Source organism: Chlorocebus sabaeus, chromosome 11 (assembly GCF_047675955.1).
Source record: "Chlorocebus sabaeus isolate Y175 chromosome 11, mChlSab1.0.hap1, whole genome shotgun sequence".
NCBI classification, from domain to species: Eukaryota; Metazoa; Chordata; class Mammalia; order Primates; family Cercopithecidae; genus Chlorocebus; species Chlorocebus sabaeus.
In genome coordinates, this window is record NC_132914.1 from 25,903,242 (window position 1) to 25,921,793 (window position 18,552).

The 18,552-nt window shown below is 37.8% G+C and overlaps 1 protein-coding gene across 9 annotated transcripts in view; it reads right to left on the reverse strand.

The window, feature by feature from the left end:
• Positions 1–18,552, reverse strand: part of DNAI7 (dynein axonemal intermediate chain 7) — an 84,778-nt gene that overhangs the window by 30,385 nt on the left and 35,841 nt on the right. For all 9 annotated transcript variants that reach the window (XM_073020561.1, XM_073020564.1, XM_073020558.1 and 6 more), the window contains 3 exons: positions 14,424–14,570; positions 11,726–11,829; positions 9,388–9,700 (listed from right to left, as the gene is read on the reverse strand). In XM_073020561.1, coding sequence (XP_072876662.1) covers positions 9,388–9,700; positions 11,726–11,829; positions 14,424–14,570 — 564 coding nt within the window. The remainder of the gene's footprint in view (positions 1–9,387; positions 9,701–11,725; positions 11,830–14,423; positions 14,571–18,552) is intronic.

Sequence of the window (18,552 nt, forward strand, 5' to 3'; positions counted from 1 at the left end):
GCCTGGATATAAACTCAGTAGCTGTTGGTGGGGCATGGTGGGAGCGAGACTGGCCTTGCTGGATGTGTAGGAGCTCGGTGAGGCTCATCACTGCTGACTTTCCCCCACCTCCCTGGCGAACTGTATGACACAGCAGAGGCAGCCATAATCCCCCTGGGAGCATAATTGCACTGGCCTGAGAAGCATACCCGCATCCACCAGAGCAGATACAGCAACTCCCGCCCAAGGAGAGTCAGAGCCCAGACATGCCTATACCTGCCTCCACCTGATGGTCTTTCTTTACCTACCCTGGTAGCCAAAGGCAAAAGACATAATCTTTTGGGAGCTCTATGGTCCCATCCATCACCTGAGAAACCTGAATACTTATCCAGATTACCTTAGGGCAAGCTTGTATCCTCCCACACTACCGCAGCTGATGCCCTTTTGAAAGCGCCACCTCCTGGCTGGAGGCCAGTGAACAGCTAGCACACCAGCATTTGCGAAAACCAGTGCACTAAACCAAACTACAACCAAGAACCCTCAGAGTCCACTTCATTCCCCTGCTACATCCACTAGAGCAGGTTCTGGTATCTACAGTTGAGAGCTTGGAAGATGAGTCATACCACAGGACTCTTTGCAGAGACTCCATAGTACCAGCCTGGAGCCCGGTAGCTCCACTGGGTGGCTAGACCCAGAAAAGCAATAATAATAACTGCAGTCTGGCTCTCAGGAAGCCTCATCTGTAGGGGAAGAGGGAGAGCACATCAAGGGATCACCCCACGGGACAAATGAATCTGAACAGCAGCCCTTGAGCCCCAGATCTTTCCTCTCATACAGTCCACCCAAGTTAGTAGGAACCAGAAAAACAATTCTGGTAATATGAAAAAGCAAGGTTCTTTAACACCCCCAAAATATCACATTAGCTCACCAGCAGTAGATCCAAACCAAGAAAAAAAATCTCTGAATTGCCACAAAAAGAATTCAGAAGGTCAATTATTAGGCTACTCAAGGAGTCATCAGAGAAAGGTGAAAACCAACTTAAAGAAAATTGCAAAAATGATACAGGCTATGGATTAAAAAATCTCCGGATAAACGGCATAAATAAAAAACAATCACAACTTCTGGAAAAGAAAGACACACTTAGAGGAATGCAAAATACACTGGAAAGTTTTCAACAATGGAACTAAACAAATAGAAGAAAAAACTTTAAAGTTTGAAGACAGGCTTTTGAATTAACCCAATCCAACAATGACAAAGAAAAAAGAATTTTAAAAAATGAACAAAGCCTCCAAGAAGTCTGGGATTATGTAAACAACCAAATCAAAGAATAACTGGTGTTCCCAAGGAAAAAGAGAAATCTAAAAGTGTGGAAAATATATTTGAAAGAATAATCAAGGAAAACTTCCCGGTTTTGCTAGATATCTAGACATCCAAATACAAGAAGCTCAAAGAATGCCTCGGAAACTTATCACAAAAAGATCATCACCTAGGCACACAGTCATCAGGTTATCTAAAGTCAAGACAAAGGAAAAAATCTTAAGAAATGTGAGGCAAAAGTACCAGGTTTAATCTGATGAAAACCTATCAGATTAAAAGCAGATTTCTCAGCAGAAACCCTACATGCTAGAAAAGGGATTGGGGTCCTATCTTTAGCCTCCTTAAACAAAATAATTATCAGCCAAGAATTTTGTACCCAGCAAAACTAAGCTCCATAAATGAAGGAAAGATAAAGTCTTTTTCAGACAAACAGATGCTAAGGGAACTTACCACTACCAAACCAGCACTACAAGAATTGCTAAAAGGAGTTTAAATCTTGAAACAAAACCTCAAAATATAACAAAATAGAACCTCCTTAATGCATAAATCTCACAGGGCCTATAAAACAATAATGCAGTGTTTATAAAAAAAAAAAAAAAAGGCAAAAGTCACCAAGATATTCAGGCAACAACTAGCACAATGAATAGAATAGTACCTCACATCTCAATACTAACATTGGATATAAAGGGCCTAAATGCTCCACTTAAAAGATACAGAACTACAGAATGGATAAGAATTCACCAATAGGGCCAAGTGTGGCGGCTCATGCCTGTAATCCCAGCACTTTGGGAGGCCGAGGTGGATGGATCATGAGGTCAGGAAATCAACACCATCCTGGCTAACACAGTGAAACCCCATCTCTACTAAAAATACAAAAAATTAGCCAGGCGTGGTGGCAGGCACCTGTAGTCCCAGCTACTTGGGAGGCTGAGGCAGGAGAATGGCGTGAACCCAGGAGGTGGAGCTTGCAGTGAGCCAAGATCGTGCCACCGCACTCCAGCCTGGTTGACGGAGGGAGACTCTGTCTCAAAAAAAAAAAAAAAAAAAAACCAAATCACCAACCAAGAATCTGTTGTCTCCAAGAGACTCACCTAACATGTAAACAGTCACATAAACTTAAAGGAGTGGAAAAAGATATTCCATGCAAATAGACACCAAAAACAAGCAGGAGTAGCCATTCTTATATCAGACAAAACAGACTATAAACAGTAGCTAAAAAAGACAAAGAGGGTCACTACATAATGAAAAAAGGTCTAGTCCAACAGGAAAATATCACAATCCTAAATATATACGCACCTAACACTGGAGCTCCCAAATTTATAAAACAATTACTACTAGATGTAAGAAATGAGATAGATGGCAACACAATAATAGTGGGGGACTTCAATATTCCACTGACAGCACTAGACAGGTCATCAAGACAGAAAATTTAAAAAATAATAATTAACTTATAACTATACCCTAGAACAAATGGACTTAACAGATATTTACACAACACTCTACTCGACAACTGCAGAATATACATTCTATTATTCATCAGCTCAAGGAGCATTCTCCAAGATATACCATATGAGAGGCCACAAAACAAGTCTCAACGAATTTAAGAAAATCAGGCCTGGCATGGTGGCTCACACTTGTAATCCCAGCAGTCTTGCAGCTGAGGCAGGCGGATCACCTTAGGTCAGGAGTTTGAGACCAGCCGGGCCAAACAGTGAAACTCTGTCTCTACAAAAATACAAAAATTAGCTGGGCATGGTAGAGTGTGCCCGTAATCCCAGCTACTCAGGAGGCTGAAGCAGGAGAATCACTGGAACCCGGGAGGCAGAGCTGAGATCACGCCACTGCACTCCAGCCTGGCAACAGAGTAAGACTTGGTCTCAAATAAATAAATAATTTTAAGAAAATCAAAATTATATTCAGTATTCTCTCAGACCACAGGGAATAAAATTGGAAATCAACTTTAAAAGGAACCCTCAAAACCATGCATACACATGGAAATTAAATAATCTGCTCCTAAATGATCATTGGGTCAACAATAAAATCAAGATGGAAATTAAAAAATTCTTTGAACTGAACGATAATAGTGACAAAACTTATCAAAACCTCTGGGATACAGCAAAAGTGATGCTAAGAGGAAAATTCATAGTATTACATAACTAAATCAAAAACTCTGAAAGAGCACAAATAGATAACCTGAAGACACACCTCAAAGAATTAGAGAAAAAAGAACAAACCAAACCCAAACCAAGAAGAAAACAAATAGCCAAGATCAGAGCAGAACTAATGAAATTGAAACAAACAAAAAAAACACAAAACATAAATGAAACAAAAATCTGTTTTTTGAAAAGATAAACAAAATTGATAGACCATTAGCGAGAATAACCAAGAAAAGAAGAGAGAAGATTCAAATAAGCTCAATTAGAAACAAAATGAGAAATATTACAACTGACATCACAGAAATACAAAAGATCATTCAAGGCTACTATGAACACCTTTATGCACACAAACCAGAAAACTTAAAGGAGATGAATACATTCCGGGAAGTATACAACTCTTCCAGAATAAAACAGAAATAAATAGAAGCTCTGAACAGACCAATGGCAAGCAGCAAGACTGAAATGGTAATAAAAAAAAGTCCAGAACCAGATGGATTCACAGATGAATTCTATCAGGCATTCAAAGAAAAATTATTACTAATCCTATTGACACTATTCCAAATGATAGAGAAAGAGGGAATCCTTCCTAAATCATTCCATGGAGCCAGTATCACCCTAATACCAAAACCAGGAAAGGGCATAACGAGAAAAGAAACTACAGACCAATATCCCTGATGAACATAGATGTAAAAATCCTCAACAAAATACTAGCTAACCGAATCCAATAGCATATCAAAAAGATAATTCATGCAGCCATAAAAAAGGATGAGTTCATGTCCTTTGCAGGGACATGGATGAAGCTGCAAACCATCATTCTCAGCAAACTAACGCAAGAACAGCAAACCAAACACTGCATGTTCTCACTCATAAGTGGGAGTTGAACAATGACAACACATGGACACAGGGAGGGGAACATCACACACTGGGGCCTGTTGGGGGGTGGGGGAATAGGGTTAAGGATAGCATTAGGAGAAATACCTAATGTAGACGACAGGTTGATGAGTGCAGCAAACCACTATGGCACATGTATACCTATGTAACAAACCTGCACGTTCTGCACATGTATCCCAGAACTTAAAGTATATAATAATAAATAAATTTTAAAAAAGATAATTCACCACGATCAAGTGGGTTTCATACCATGGATGCAGGAATGATTTAACATGTTCAAGTCAATAAATGTGATATACCACAGAGAATTAAAAACAAAACATATGACAAAATTCAGCATCTCTTTATGATTACAACTCTCAGCAAAATCGGCATAGAAGGGAAATGCCTTAAGCCAATAAAAGTCATCTATGACAAACCCACAGCCAACATTATACTGAATAGGTAAACACTGAAAGCATTACCCCTGAGAACTGGAACAAGACAAGGATGCCCATTTTCACCACTTCTATTCAACATAGTACTGGAAGTCCTAGCCAGAGCAATCAGACAAGAGAATAAAATGAAGGGCATCCAAATCAGTAAAGAGGAAGTCAAACTCTGTTTGCTGATAATATGACTGTACGCCTAGAAAACCCTAAAGACTCATCCTAAAAGCTCCTAGATATGATAAACGAATTCAGTAAAGTTTCAGCATACAAAATCAATGTACACAAATCAGTAGCAGTGCTATACACCAACAGTGACCAAGCTGAGAATCAAATCAAGAACTCAACCCCTTTTACAATAGTTGCAAAAAAAAAATAAAAATAAAATAAAATACTTAGGAATATACCTAACCAAGGAGGTGAAAGAACTCTACAAGGAAAACTACAAAACACTGCCGAAAGAAATCATAGACAACACAAACAAATGGAAATACACCCCATGCTCATGGACGGGTAGAATCATATTGTGAAAATGACCATACTGCCAAAAGCAATCCACAAATTCAATGCAATTCCCATCAAAATACTATTATCATTCTTCACAGAACTAGGAAAAAAAATCCTAAAATTCATATGAAACCAAAAAAGAGCCCACATAGCCAAACCAAGACTAAGCAAAAAGAACAAATCTAGAGGCATTACATTACCTGACTTCAAACTATACTACTAAGCTATAGTCACCAAAACAGCATGGTACTGGTATAAAAATAGGCAGATAGACCCATGGAACAGAATAGAGAACCTGGAAATAAAGGCAAATACTTACAGTCAACTGATCTTTGACAAAGCAAACAAAAACAAAGTGGGGGAAAGGACACCTGATTCAACAAATGGTGCTGGAATAATGGGCAAGCCATGTGTAGAAAAATGAAACTGAATCCTCATCTCTCATCTTATACAAAAATCAACTCAAAATGAATCAAATACTTAAATCTAAGACCTGAAACCATAAAAATTCTAGAAAATAACATTGGAACAACCCTTCTAGATACTGGCTTAGGCAAAGACTTTATGAACAATAGCCCAAAAGCAAATGCAAAGACAATGATAAATATATGGTACCTAATTAAACGAAAAAGTTTCTGCATAGCAAAAGAAATAATCAGCAGAGTAAACAGACAACCCACAGAGTGGGAGAAAATCTTCACAAACTATGCATCTGACAAAGATTATCAGATGCAGAATATCCAGAATCTATAAGAACTCAAATCAGCAAGAAAATAATAATCCCATCAAAAAATGGGCTAAGGACATGAATAGACAATTCTCAAAAGAAGATATACAAATGGTCCTGAAACATAAGAAAAAATGCTCAACATTACTAATTATTAAGGAAATTCAAATCAAAACCACAATATGATACTACCTCACTCCTGCAAACATGGCCATAATAGGCACGATGTGGCGGCTCATGCCTGTTATCCCAGCACTTTGGGAGGCCATGGCAGATGGACCATGAAGTCAGGAGAGCAAGACCATCCTGGCTAACATGGTGAAACCCTGTATCTACTAAAACTACAAAAAAAATTAGCCAGGTGTGGTGGCACGTGCCTGTAATCCCAGCTACTCAGGAGTCTGAGGCAAGAGAATTGCTTGAACCCAGGAGGTAGAGGTTACAGTGAGCTGAGATCATGCCACTGCACTCCAGCCTGAGTGACAGAGCGAGACTCTGTCTCAAAAAAAAAAAAAAAAAAAAAAAAAAGCCACAATTTAAAAATTAAAAAAAATAGATGTTTGAGTGGATGTGGTGAAAAGAGAATACTTTTACACTGATGGTGGGAATGTAAACTAATACATTCCTGAAAGAACTAAAAGTAGTTCTATCATTTGATCCAGCAGTCCCAATACTGGGTATCCGCCCAGAGGAAAGTAAGTCATATGAAAAGGACACTTACACATGCATGTTTATAGCAGCACAATTTGCAATTGCAAAAATATGGAACCAGCCCAAATGCCCAGCAATCAACAAGTGGATAAAGAAAATGAGGTATATATGTACCACGGAACACCACTCAGCCATAAAAAAGAACGAAATAATGGCATTTGCAGCAACCTGGATGGAATTGGAGACCATTATTCTAAGTGAAGTAACCCAGGAGTAGAAAACCAAACATCACACGTTCTCACAAGTGGGAGCTAAGCTATGAGGATGCAAATGCGTAAGAATGATACAATGGATTTTGGGGACTCAAGGGAAGGGTGGGGGAGTGATGAGGGATAAAAGGCTACACAATGGGTACAGTATCCACTGCTCGGGTAATGGGTGCACCAAAATCTTGGAAATCACCACTAAAGAACTTATCCATGTAACCAAATGCCACCTGTTCCCCAAAAACCTTTTGAAATAAAAAAATAAAATAAAACTACTGCCAAAATTAACAGAACTATAATGAATTATTACCATATGAGGCCACTTTGAGATAGATGCATAAGAAAAAATTGCTTTAGCCGTGTAAATGCAATAGTTCAAATTATATGGTTTCAAATTATTATATCACAGTTTTAAAATAAATAATATGAAATTCTCATGTAAAACACTGACAGGTTCTTTGTTTTCAGGAATTTAAAATCACAAATCCTCCCAAATTTTATTTTACGTTAATGGGGTTTTTTATTTTATTTTACTTTATTTTACTCCATATTGAAACAATGTTACCTATTACCTATTTACGAGACCTATTTACCCATTCTTTTTTTTCCCCCTTGGAAATAAATGAGTTTGTCAAATCTAATCACATCTCATTAGCTAAAGTAAGTCACATGGTCATGCCTAGCTTCAACGTGGAGAGGAGTATAATCCTTCCATATTCCAGGAAAGGGAAGAGAACTAGAAATACTATTGTCTCTAGTAAAGCTTCCACACTACCTGAGAGTTCAAATGAAATTTTTATTTTAAAAACGATCTTATTGCCCAAAAAACATTTAAACCAAAATGACAAATTTTTAAAGAGGAATAAATCACTCGTTTCCCACCTCTCTAAAATATCAGGTATGCAGAGATTTCTGGGTTCTCATTTCCTTATGCCTTTAAATTTTTCACGTGCTTGTCATTAGAGTCTAAATACAATTTTTTTATACTTAGCATTATGTCATGTCCATTTTTCTACATTGCTACAGTCTTTATTATTATTATTATTATTTTTCTTTGAGATGAAGTCTCACTCTGTCACCCAGGTTGGAGTGCAATAGCACAATCTCGGCTCACTGCAACCTCCGCCTCCCAGGTTCAAGCGATTATCCTGTCTCAGCCTCCCAAGTAGCTGGGATTACAGGTGTACATCACCACACCCAGCTAATTTTCTGTATTTTTAGTAGACACAGGGTTTCACCATGTTGGCCAGGCTGGTCTAGAACTCCTGACCTCAAAGTTCTGGGATTACAGGTTTGAGCCACCATGCCCAGTCTATAATTTTTGATACCAATGTAATATTTTAAATTGAATTCTTAATAAATCAGGTGTTCTTAGAGTATCTAATAATTCCTATTCTGATTTTAAATTTGTATTCAATCTAATCCTTAATCCTCTCCTGTGTTTAAAGAAAATAAATCAATAAACTAATACATTTCATGTCTTAAGCACTTGTCAGAAAACTTGAGATTTTTTGGTCCCTCGTAACATGCAAATAGGCTATTAAAGAATCTGCTTGGCTCTGAGAAAGTATTACTAAATTCTTAAGAGACATTTTTTTCTAACATAAATAAGCTTGACAATGTTGCCAACAGAAAAAAGAGCAGAAGCTAAGTAAAGGAATAGGATTATTAAATTGGTCAAAAGCTATATCTAAAGATGTCAATTTTTCCGAGAAGAGTGATATTTTAAGAAAATAAATTTTTACTTTATAAAATTCTTTCTTACAAAACCAAAAACTGAGGAAGTAACAGGGTAATATAAGATTATTTACTGTAAGTTTCCATTTAATGGCAAGTTCCCTTGAGTGAGTTTGAAATATATAATAAATACACAAAAATTAAATGGCATCAAAGCTGCCCGGTTGTGCACCTAATATAAAAATGAGCGGCCGTGCGCGGTGGCTCAACCCTGTAATCCCAGCACTTTGGGAGGCCGAGACGGGCGGATCACGAGGTCAGGAGATCGAGACCATCCTGGCTAACACGGTGAAACCCCGTCTCTACTAAAAAATACAAAAAACTAGCAGGGCGAGGTGTCGGGCGCCTGTAGTCCCAGCCACTCGGGAGGCTGAGGCAGGAGAATGGCGTGAACCCGGGAGGCGGAGCTTGCAGTGAGCTGAGATCCGGCCACTGCACCCCAGCCTGGGTGACAGAGCAAGACTCCGTCTCAAAAAAAAAAAAAAAAAAAAAAAAAAAGAGCAATTCCTGTGCTGAACTTTAGGATGTTGAAGCTAGTGGCTCAACTATTAATTGACTTTTAATGGAAGACAAGAAAAAGACACACATTAAAAATTGAGGCACTGGCAAGAAAGTGGCTCCCAGACAATTTCTATTTGTTTAGGAAAAATCTTGAGAATACTTTAAAGGAATCTAATAACACGTGTTGCATGAAGAAAAAAAAATGTGTATATTTAAATGTGTCCTACCATTTTCACTTCAATGTCATCTTGTTCCTCCTCAACTTTTAATTTTTCCTCCTGAATTAAGTGAGATCGTTTTTCTTGTTGTTTGGACTCTTCTTCGACCTCTTTGCTGATTGCTTTTTCTACATTCTCAACATCATCTTTGACAAACTCAGTTACTGAGGAAGTGTGTTCTTTTGATGGTGTTGAAACAGGGTGCAGTGCAGAAACATGATCATAGTGAGTATGCAGGAGTCGTACAGCAATGTCACTTGTTGCTAATATCCTTGGAATCTCAAATCCAATTTGTGTTTCAGAGAATCTGACACTTCTGTGCCTGTTAATAATTAATTACAACAAAAAAGATGAGACCCTAGGAAACTCTAGATCTGTGTCAAATTTATAACTAAGCAGTATTTCTCTTCACTTTAATTTTGCTCCAATTTTCAGTCTGATCACATGTGCTTTCTTTGCAGCATTTGGACCCAGTTGCTGATGCTGTCCTCCTCAAAACAGTTTATTGGGATCCATAACCCCACAGTCTTCTCCATCTCTGGCAGTTCCTTCTGTCTCGTCTATACGGCCTTCTTCCTGACCATCCCTTCGATGTTGATATTACTCAGTGCTCCATCCTAAGCCCTCTTTCTCCTCTCCCTCAGCACACACTCTCTGGGTATTGTTACTTCTGTGGCCTCAATTACTATCTATACTATCAGAAGTTTTTAATATGAGCTTTATTTTTCCTAGGGTTGGGTAGGGGTATGACGCATCTCTGAATGGACTTTAAGAGGTCCAAAAATGCCCTTCCACAAGTGCAAGCATCTGTAATTACTTGACATTCGGAAGAATCTATGACTCCCGAAAAGTGAAGAACCATTGGTCTACATGCTGATGACTCCTCAAAATATACTACACCTCAGATTTCTCTCCATGCCTTCAGCCAGTTGCACTCTGGTATCTTATAAGTACTTCAAACTCAGCCAGTTCAGCACCGAACTCATCATCCTTACAACCCCCTGCCAATTGTCATCAAAATGAAACTTGTTCTGCCTGCACTATTCCTTATCTCGTAAAAGACACCAACTAATTCTCTTCTTAAACTTGGGTAGTGAGTACAAAGCTATTCATTTTATTTTTATTCATTTAAAATTATACAGATTAATTTCCTTCACTTTTCTGTACTTGACATATTTTACAATAAGAAAGGTTACTATATTGTCCCCGATTAGATGTGAACCGAAGAGTTTTTTTTTTTTTTTTCATAGCAAATGGAAAGAACTTGGGAAATATTTTGTTCTTCCCTTTTACTAAACATCAAAAATAAAGTCCAATTTTTTTTTTTTTTAATGTCACATGGCTAGTCTTTTCAGAGGTAGGATCCACACCTAGGCCTCCTAATTTTTATTCTGGTTATTTTTCTCTAAAACTCACTGCTATACTAATGCAAGTAACTTAAAATGTTTAAAGATCAAGCAGTAACCAAGTGATCGTGAATTTGCCATCATCACTGTCATTCCTCAGAGATGTTTCTTTGTTGAAAACTATTGGGGAAACAGCACTTAAATGTCCAAGAAAAACACATATGAAAATCTATTATTTTTAACAGTTCACAAAGATTCATTAAAAAAAAAAAAAAAAAATCCAGATTGCCATGTAGAAAGTACCTATCAGCCAGGTGCAGTGGCTCACGCCTGTAATCCCAGCACTTTTTGGAGGCCAAGGCAGGCTGATCACTTGAGGTCAGGAGTTTGAGACCAGCCTGGTCAACATGGTGAAACCCTGTCTCTACTAAAAATACAAAAAAAATTAGCCAGGTGTGGTGGTGTGTGCCTGTAATCCCAGCTACTCAGGAGGCTGAGGCACAAAGAAACGCTTGAACCCAGGAGGTGGAGGTTGTAGTGAGCCGAGATCACACCACTGCATTCCAGCCTGGATGACAGAGCGAGACTCTGTCTCAAAAAAAAAAAGAAAAGAAAAGAAAAAAAAAGTACCTACCACTTCTATTTTTTTGGAGGGTAGAGGGGTTAAGTGGGTAAAGAGAAGAGGAAGACCTGGTATATAATGAGTATATATTTGTAATAAACACTATGCTATAACTTTTACATGCACTAATGTTTAATCTTCAATCCAATCCTATTAAGGGACATAATCATCATTTTACTGATGATATACTGAAGCTCAACAAAGTTAAGTAACTTGTGTAAGTAAATGGCAGGTTTGTGATTCAACCTTCAGTGGGCTAATTTCCTAAAATGGGCTTTTCCAAACACACCATGCTGCTATGCAGTAGGCATCTGTCTGGCAATCATGATGTGGTTCAATGTCTTTCCACCTACAGGGAAAGAATTATCCACAAGGGTACCTTGGATTCTTCTTGAGGTTTGCCCACACATACAGAGTAACATTTTTATCTTTAATGACTTTTTCCATATTTCCACTGTCCAGATCTGCCAAAGTATTAGCTTGCTGTAAGAGAAAAAGAAAACATTACAGAGGGCCACAGGCCTCATAAATTATACAACTTAGACAAGTTACTTTATAAATTATACAACTTAGACAAGTTACTTTACGTGTTGGATTCCGTTTATTAACCACCTAAAAGAGTAACTTGGGTAAAAATCAGGTTCAATCAACATGACAAAGGATTGTTTTAAAAAATTCTCTAAAGGATGCAAATGTATTTACTTACTTAAACATGCATCTCCTTTTTCCATTCAGTTTCTCCTAAGGTGTCTAAGAATTAAAGTAGCTCTTAGGTTGGGTGAGGTGGCTCATACCTGTAATCTGAGCACTTTGGTAGGCCAAGGTGTAAGGATCATTTGAGTCCAGGAGTTCAAGAACAGCCTGGGTAGCATAATGAGACCCCTCATCTCTACAGAAAATTAGCTAGGTGTGGTGGTGTGCGCCTGTAGTCCCAGCTACTTGGGAGCTGGGAGGATGCTAGGTGGAAGGATTGCTTGAGTCTGGGAGGTTGAGGCTGCAGTGAGACATGATTGCACCATGCACCCTAGCCTGGGTGACAGAGCGAGACTGGGTCTCAGCAAAGTAAAAAATAAAGTTGCTTCTATATTTCCGGGTAGCACCTGTGGATTAATATTATGTTACCTTTCTCAGTCATAACATCAGAATCATGACTTTTCATTTTACCTATACACATGCTGATTTATCTGTATCTTATGAAAATGTAGACTATTCTACTGCAAAGTTAACCTATCTCGGAACACATCAAGTTTAGAAAGCAAAATATCCAGCTTATAAAATCCAGATAAGTCATGTTTTCACTAGTCTAATACTTAACATCCAATATTAACCATAAAATTCAAGTATGTTCTTAAACATTTTTAAATAAAAACTAACATAGTTTGATGCCTATTGCTCAAGAAATCAGCTGTCATAAAAGATTTGAAGTCAATATGCGCTTGCTAGAACGTAAAACTTTAAAATGTTGAAGACTACATTTATTATTAATTTTTAAGTGTGATTATTCTTGCACACTTTTTGTTTTCTGTAACTGTAACTTTTTGAAGTGTTCAGTACAGTTATCTTGTAGAATTGCCCCACATTGTGGATTTCTATTATTGTTTCCTCATGGCATTGTTTAACTTGCTCCTCTATCCTCTTTATTTTTGTACACTGGAAGGTCTAGGGGTTTAACTGGATTCAGGTCCACCACTTTTAGCAAAGAGGCATCATAGGTTATGCTGTATTCTTCATGCTGCATCCTATCAGAAGACATACGATGTTCCACTATTAATGATATGAACTTGATTGCTTGGTTAAGGTGCTGACCACCAAATCCACCCATTGCAAAGTACATTTTCCCCAATCTGAGGTCAAATACTTTGGCACTGGGAGAATTATGTATTCCTCAACAGCTTTTCACCTAATCACTTAGGTAGCCATTGAGGATCCTTATGTGAAGCAGTTATTACACTGGGGATTGAAAAATGGTGATTTCCTAACTGATCACTGCATCCACATTAGATAGATGGCATTATATTGTAAAGAACTGTTCTTTCTTCACTCCAACTTCCTCTTTGTTTCTGAAGTATCACTATAAACTCAAAAATTTTTATATATTCAATTTTTTATAATTGATTATAATCCTTATTCTGATATTCAAATTATTCCAAATTTGATCAGTGCGACTTCTAAGCTAGCCTCTTAGCTAACAGCATCTCTTTCATACAATGTCATTAGCCTCTGAGCGTTTGCTCGCCTTCTAGCACAGGAAGACAATCCAGCCTCATCTTTCACTTTTCCTGCCCCAGAACTGAAATCCCAAATCCTATTTATGGAATAAAAAGAAATCTGGTTCATGCTGATATTTCAAATTGAAATATAACATTATAGTATTTTTTCTAACCCTCCTCCTCCTCCTCCTCTTCTTCTTCTATTTATTATCATTATTTTTTGAGACAGAGTCTACCTCTGTTGCCAAGGTTGAAGTGCAGTGGCGCGATCATGGTTTGCTGCAGCCTTGACCTCCTGGACTCAAGTGATGGTCCCACCTCAGGCTCCCAAGTAGCTGGGACCACAGGCAAACCATGCCGGGCTAATACATATATATATTAGGATGAGGTCTCTTATCCTATCCTTATATATTATTATCCTAAGAATAATAATAATAATATAAGGTGAGTGCAAAAGTAATTGTGGTTTTTGCCATTACTTTTAATGGCAAATAGAAATAATATTCTATTTCTTCAAAAATAAAATGTCTGGGGGGAGCAGTGGCTCACACATGTAATCCCAGTACTTTGGGAGGTCAAGGAAGAAAGACTGTTTGAGTCCAGAAGTTTGAGACCAGCCTGGGTAACACAGGGAGATTCCGTATTTACTCTCCGTAAAAAAAACCAAATCAAACCAAAACAAACTACATTTAAAAATAAAATATTATCAGTTATTAAATCTGAATAAATATATGTACTTTAAATTATTCTACTAACTTTTCCATAAACTCTTGATTTTTCAGTTTAAAAAATACTAAATTATTTTATATATAACATAAAATGTTAGCTCTTATAAAACTTAATATATAAGCAAAATATCACACTTACTCTGAGAAGTATTTCTGTGGCTACATTGAATTTAAGATGAAGGAGCTCCTGCAGTTGTAGAATTGATTCTTGGTACTGTATTATATTTTTATCTTGCAAATCACACGGTGGAGTTTCCAATAAAATAAATTTCAATTTTTCAATTAACTGTAAAGTAAAATAATATTTGCATTAATTCTCAGAGAAATAGTCAAGGACAAGTGAAAAAGGGAATGTTCTATCCCTTTTGAATTGAAGAACACATCCTTAGCAAAACATATAGAAATCCTTTCCAGTATTTATTCTGTAATTTAAGATCATAAACAAAAATTTCCTCCCAAACTCCCTTAAAATTAATTATAACACATTGAATAAATAAAAATCCATGAGTATATAGTGTTAGACGTTCAGAAATGAAAGGGGAAGGTGGGGTGAAGAAAGAACAGTTCTTTACAGAAGAATGCCATCTATCTAATGTGGATGCAATTATCAGTTAGCAAATCACCATTTTTCAATCCCCAGTGTAATAACTGCTTCAGATAAAGATCCTCAATGACTATCTAAATGATTAGGTGAAAAGCTGTTGAGGAATACATAATTCTCCCAGTGCCAAAGTATCTGACCTCAGATTGGGGAAAATGTACTTTGCAATGTGGAGATTTAATGGCAAACACCTTAACCATGTGATCAAATTCGCATCATTAAATTAATAATGGAACATCATATGACTTCTGATAGGATGCAGTATGAAGAACACAACATAACCTATGATGCCTTCTTGCTGAAAGTGGTGGCTCTGAATCTAATTAAACCCTTGCACCTACCAGTTAACTATGTGTGACAGAGCTTTCATTAGCAAGTTAATAAATGAGTGGCAACTTGTCATTACCTAAGACTGACAGACAATAGAAAAAACAATAATATAACAACGATGAGAAGGAGGTAGAATAGAACTACTACCATTTTTACTGAATGCTTACTATGCACCAGGAACTGTTCTAAATATTGTATATGTTTTAATGCATTTAGTCTTCATTATAATTCTATGAGGTAGATATTGTTATGGTATATATTTTATAGATGACGAAACGGAGGCACGGTATGATGAAGGAACAACTAGTAAGTGGCAGAATTAAATTTTGAACACTGACACAGATAATCACAGAAATTTTCTGAATTAAGACAGGTAGCATCGTGGTGTAGGGTAGTATGGACTCAAGCAAGAATGCTAGGCTTCAATCCTGGCCACCTCTCAACTAGCAGTGTGGTCTTGGGCAAGTTATTTAACATCTCTGTGCCTTAACTTCCTCACTGGAAAAAATGGGGTTTATAGTACCTATCTCCTAGTGTTATCATGAGAACTCAGAAAGCTAGTATTTCCAAAGGTTGGCATCGATTAAGTACTACATAAGAGTTTATTAAATAAATTTGAAAATTTGGAAATTGGTGTTTACTATGGGGCCATTTCCTTCTGTTACTGCTAGCCAAGCCCACTTGTTCTGCAGCTTTCTGCTTCCGTTTCCTATTGCTGTGATTACTCCCCTCTTCCGTCTCCTGTGTTATTGAACTTATCCTTTGCTCATCTTTTGTGCTCTTTATTACTTCTACTTCTGACTCCTCATTCTTGTAACAGGATATGTCCCTTGCAGCTCATCACTGGTGAACTCTAATACTACTTCCCACTACCTCCCTGCTAATTGCAAAGTACCAGATTCCCAAGCTGACGTTATGCCATGGCAGCTTCTCTGGTAAAGAGGATGTGTAGTAGCAAGAACACTGTATGATTAATCCACTGGCATTTAAATAGCTCAGACTGTATGGGAGACTCCTTGGGCCTTTGGAAAGTCAGAGTAAGGTCCATCTAAGGTCTCATAGTGGACTGTAAGCAAATCACAATCTATGTTTCTTTATTTGTTAAAGGACTCTCATAACTTTGTTGTTCAGATTAAATCACGCAATGCACGGTATGAGCTTAAAAGAGTCTACAGTTATACTCTCTTATGACAACATGAAGAAGTTAAACTACAGCAGCAATGACAGGAAGCATAAAACTGTGAGGAACTAGGCCAAAAAAGCACTAAAGGATAATAACAGAAATAAGAGTAGTGAATTCCTTCTAGTGTCTATTATCATGTAAGTGTGTTTAAGTGTGAATTTATTTATCCTAACTTGATGTGACATAAAAAGAAGTATTTGGTCTCTGCCCCCTGTTCCTGGTGTAAGCTTAGAATTTCTTGAGGGATAGGAATGAGAGAAACAGCTTTTGTTATTTATAATAAGCCCTTTTCAACCTTATCTGAGTTGATGCTAGTATGATGAGTCTTAGCAGATGGGGGCTGACTGCCAGAGGGACCAACCATGACATTAAAGGGCTGCAGCCTGCAGCCCCACTCCCTAGCCTCCAGGATGGGGAGAGGGGATGAAGATGAACTGAAACGCCAGTGGCAAATGATTTAATCCATCATGCCTACATAAATGAGGTTTCCATAAAAAACTCAAACAACGAGGTTCAGAGAACCTTCTGGTTGGTGAACACATTGAAGTGCTGGAAGGGTGGTGTGCCCCAAGAGGGCATGGACGCTTTACATTCCTCCCTACAGACCTCACCCCTTGTATTTCTTCATCTAGTTGTTCACTTGTATCCTCTGTAATATCCTTTATAATAAACCAGTAGAGGCGAGTAAATGTTTCCCCGAGTTTTGTGAGTCATTATAGCAAATAACCTGACCAATGGCTTGTGGCTGATTTATAACAGGCTGATCAGAAGTACAGGTGACAAGCTGGGACTTGTGACTGGAAGTGAAGGAAGAGGCAGTTTTGTGGGACTGGGGTCTGCACTAGCTCTAAGTACTCAGTACCAGCACTGGATCGAAGGACACTTAGTAGGTATCTGGAGAGTTGGAGAATTGGTGTGAGAAAACCCCATATACATTTGGTGTCAGAAGTGTTAAAAGTATAAACACTAGTTTTTCTTTTTACTTAGAATTTCTCGAGTTTCTTGAATGTGAGGATTCACATCTTTCATCAATTCTGGAAATTTTTCAGCCATTATCTCTTTGAATATTGTCTCTCTTCCATTCTTCCGTATCCCTTCTTTTCCATATATTTTTAGCCCTTCTTACTCTATCATACATGCCTGTCAACTGCTCTTTCATATTTTCTCTCTCTTCGTCTCTGTGCTGTCTTCTGGTAAATTCTTCCAATCCAACTTTTGATTCACTCCTGATTAAAAATTCTCGGCTGGGTGCAGTGGCTTATGCCTGTAATCCTAGCACTTTGGGAGGCCAAGGTGGGTGGATCATTTGATGTCAGGAGTTTGAGACCATCCTGGCCAACATGGTGAAACCTCATCTCTACTAAAAATACAAAAATTAGCTGGGTGTGGTGGCACATGACTGTAATCCCAGCTATCGGGAGGCTGAGGCATGAGAATGGCTTGAACCCAGGAGGCAGAGGTTGCTCTAAGCCAAGATCATGCCACGGCACTCCACCCTAGGTGACAGAGCGAGATGTCATCTCAAAAAAAAAAATAAATATTCTTAGTGGAGACATTTTTGTTTCTTATTCACTAAAGATAAGCCAAACACTTCTTATCTCCTTTTACACAATAAATTTTTCCTGTTATCCATAATGTCTTTTGAGGTTCCCAGCCATATAGGAGTCTCTGCTTCAACCTGCCACCTTGTATGTACTCTACTAGGCTTTGCACCCTGATGGCCCTTTGAACCAATGCTAAGCCACTAGGTAGTTAGCTGGGAAGCCACTGGCTTCAAGACTTTCTTACTTTCTGGATTGTTTTATGGCCTGTAAGGTTTTACCTTACTTTTTTGTGATTAGGGCAATGAATTTAAATTTTTTAAAATAAATTAGTTTTTTCCCCCTCAGTATTTTTAAGTGCATTGTAAAGTGGAAGTTTCTCAGGCTAGTCTAACCATCCTATTTGCAGGAACAAAAGTTAGAATATTCTCTTTTGTCTTTGTACCCCCATTGTCTGTAACAGAGTGTATACCTGGCACCTAGTAAACATTAAAAATCATGGGTACTAAATTACTGAACAGTGGATATTCCAACTAAGGATAAAATTACCCACTACCCCCACCCGTGTTATCTACATGAATACATGCAATTTGATTTTTTTTCTTGATTAGAC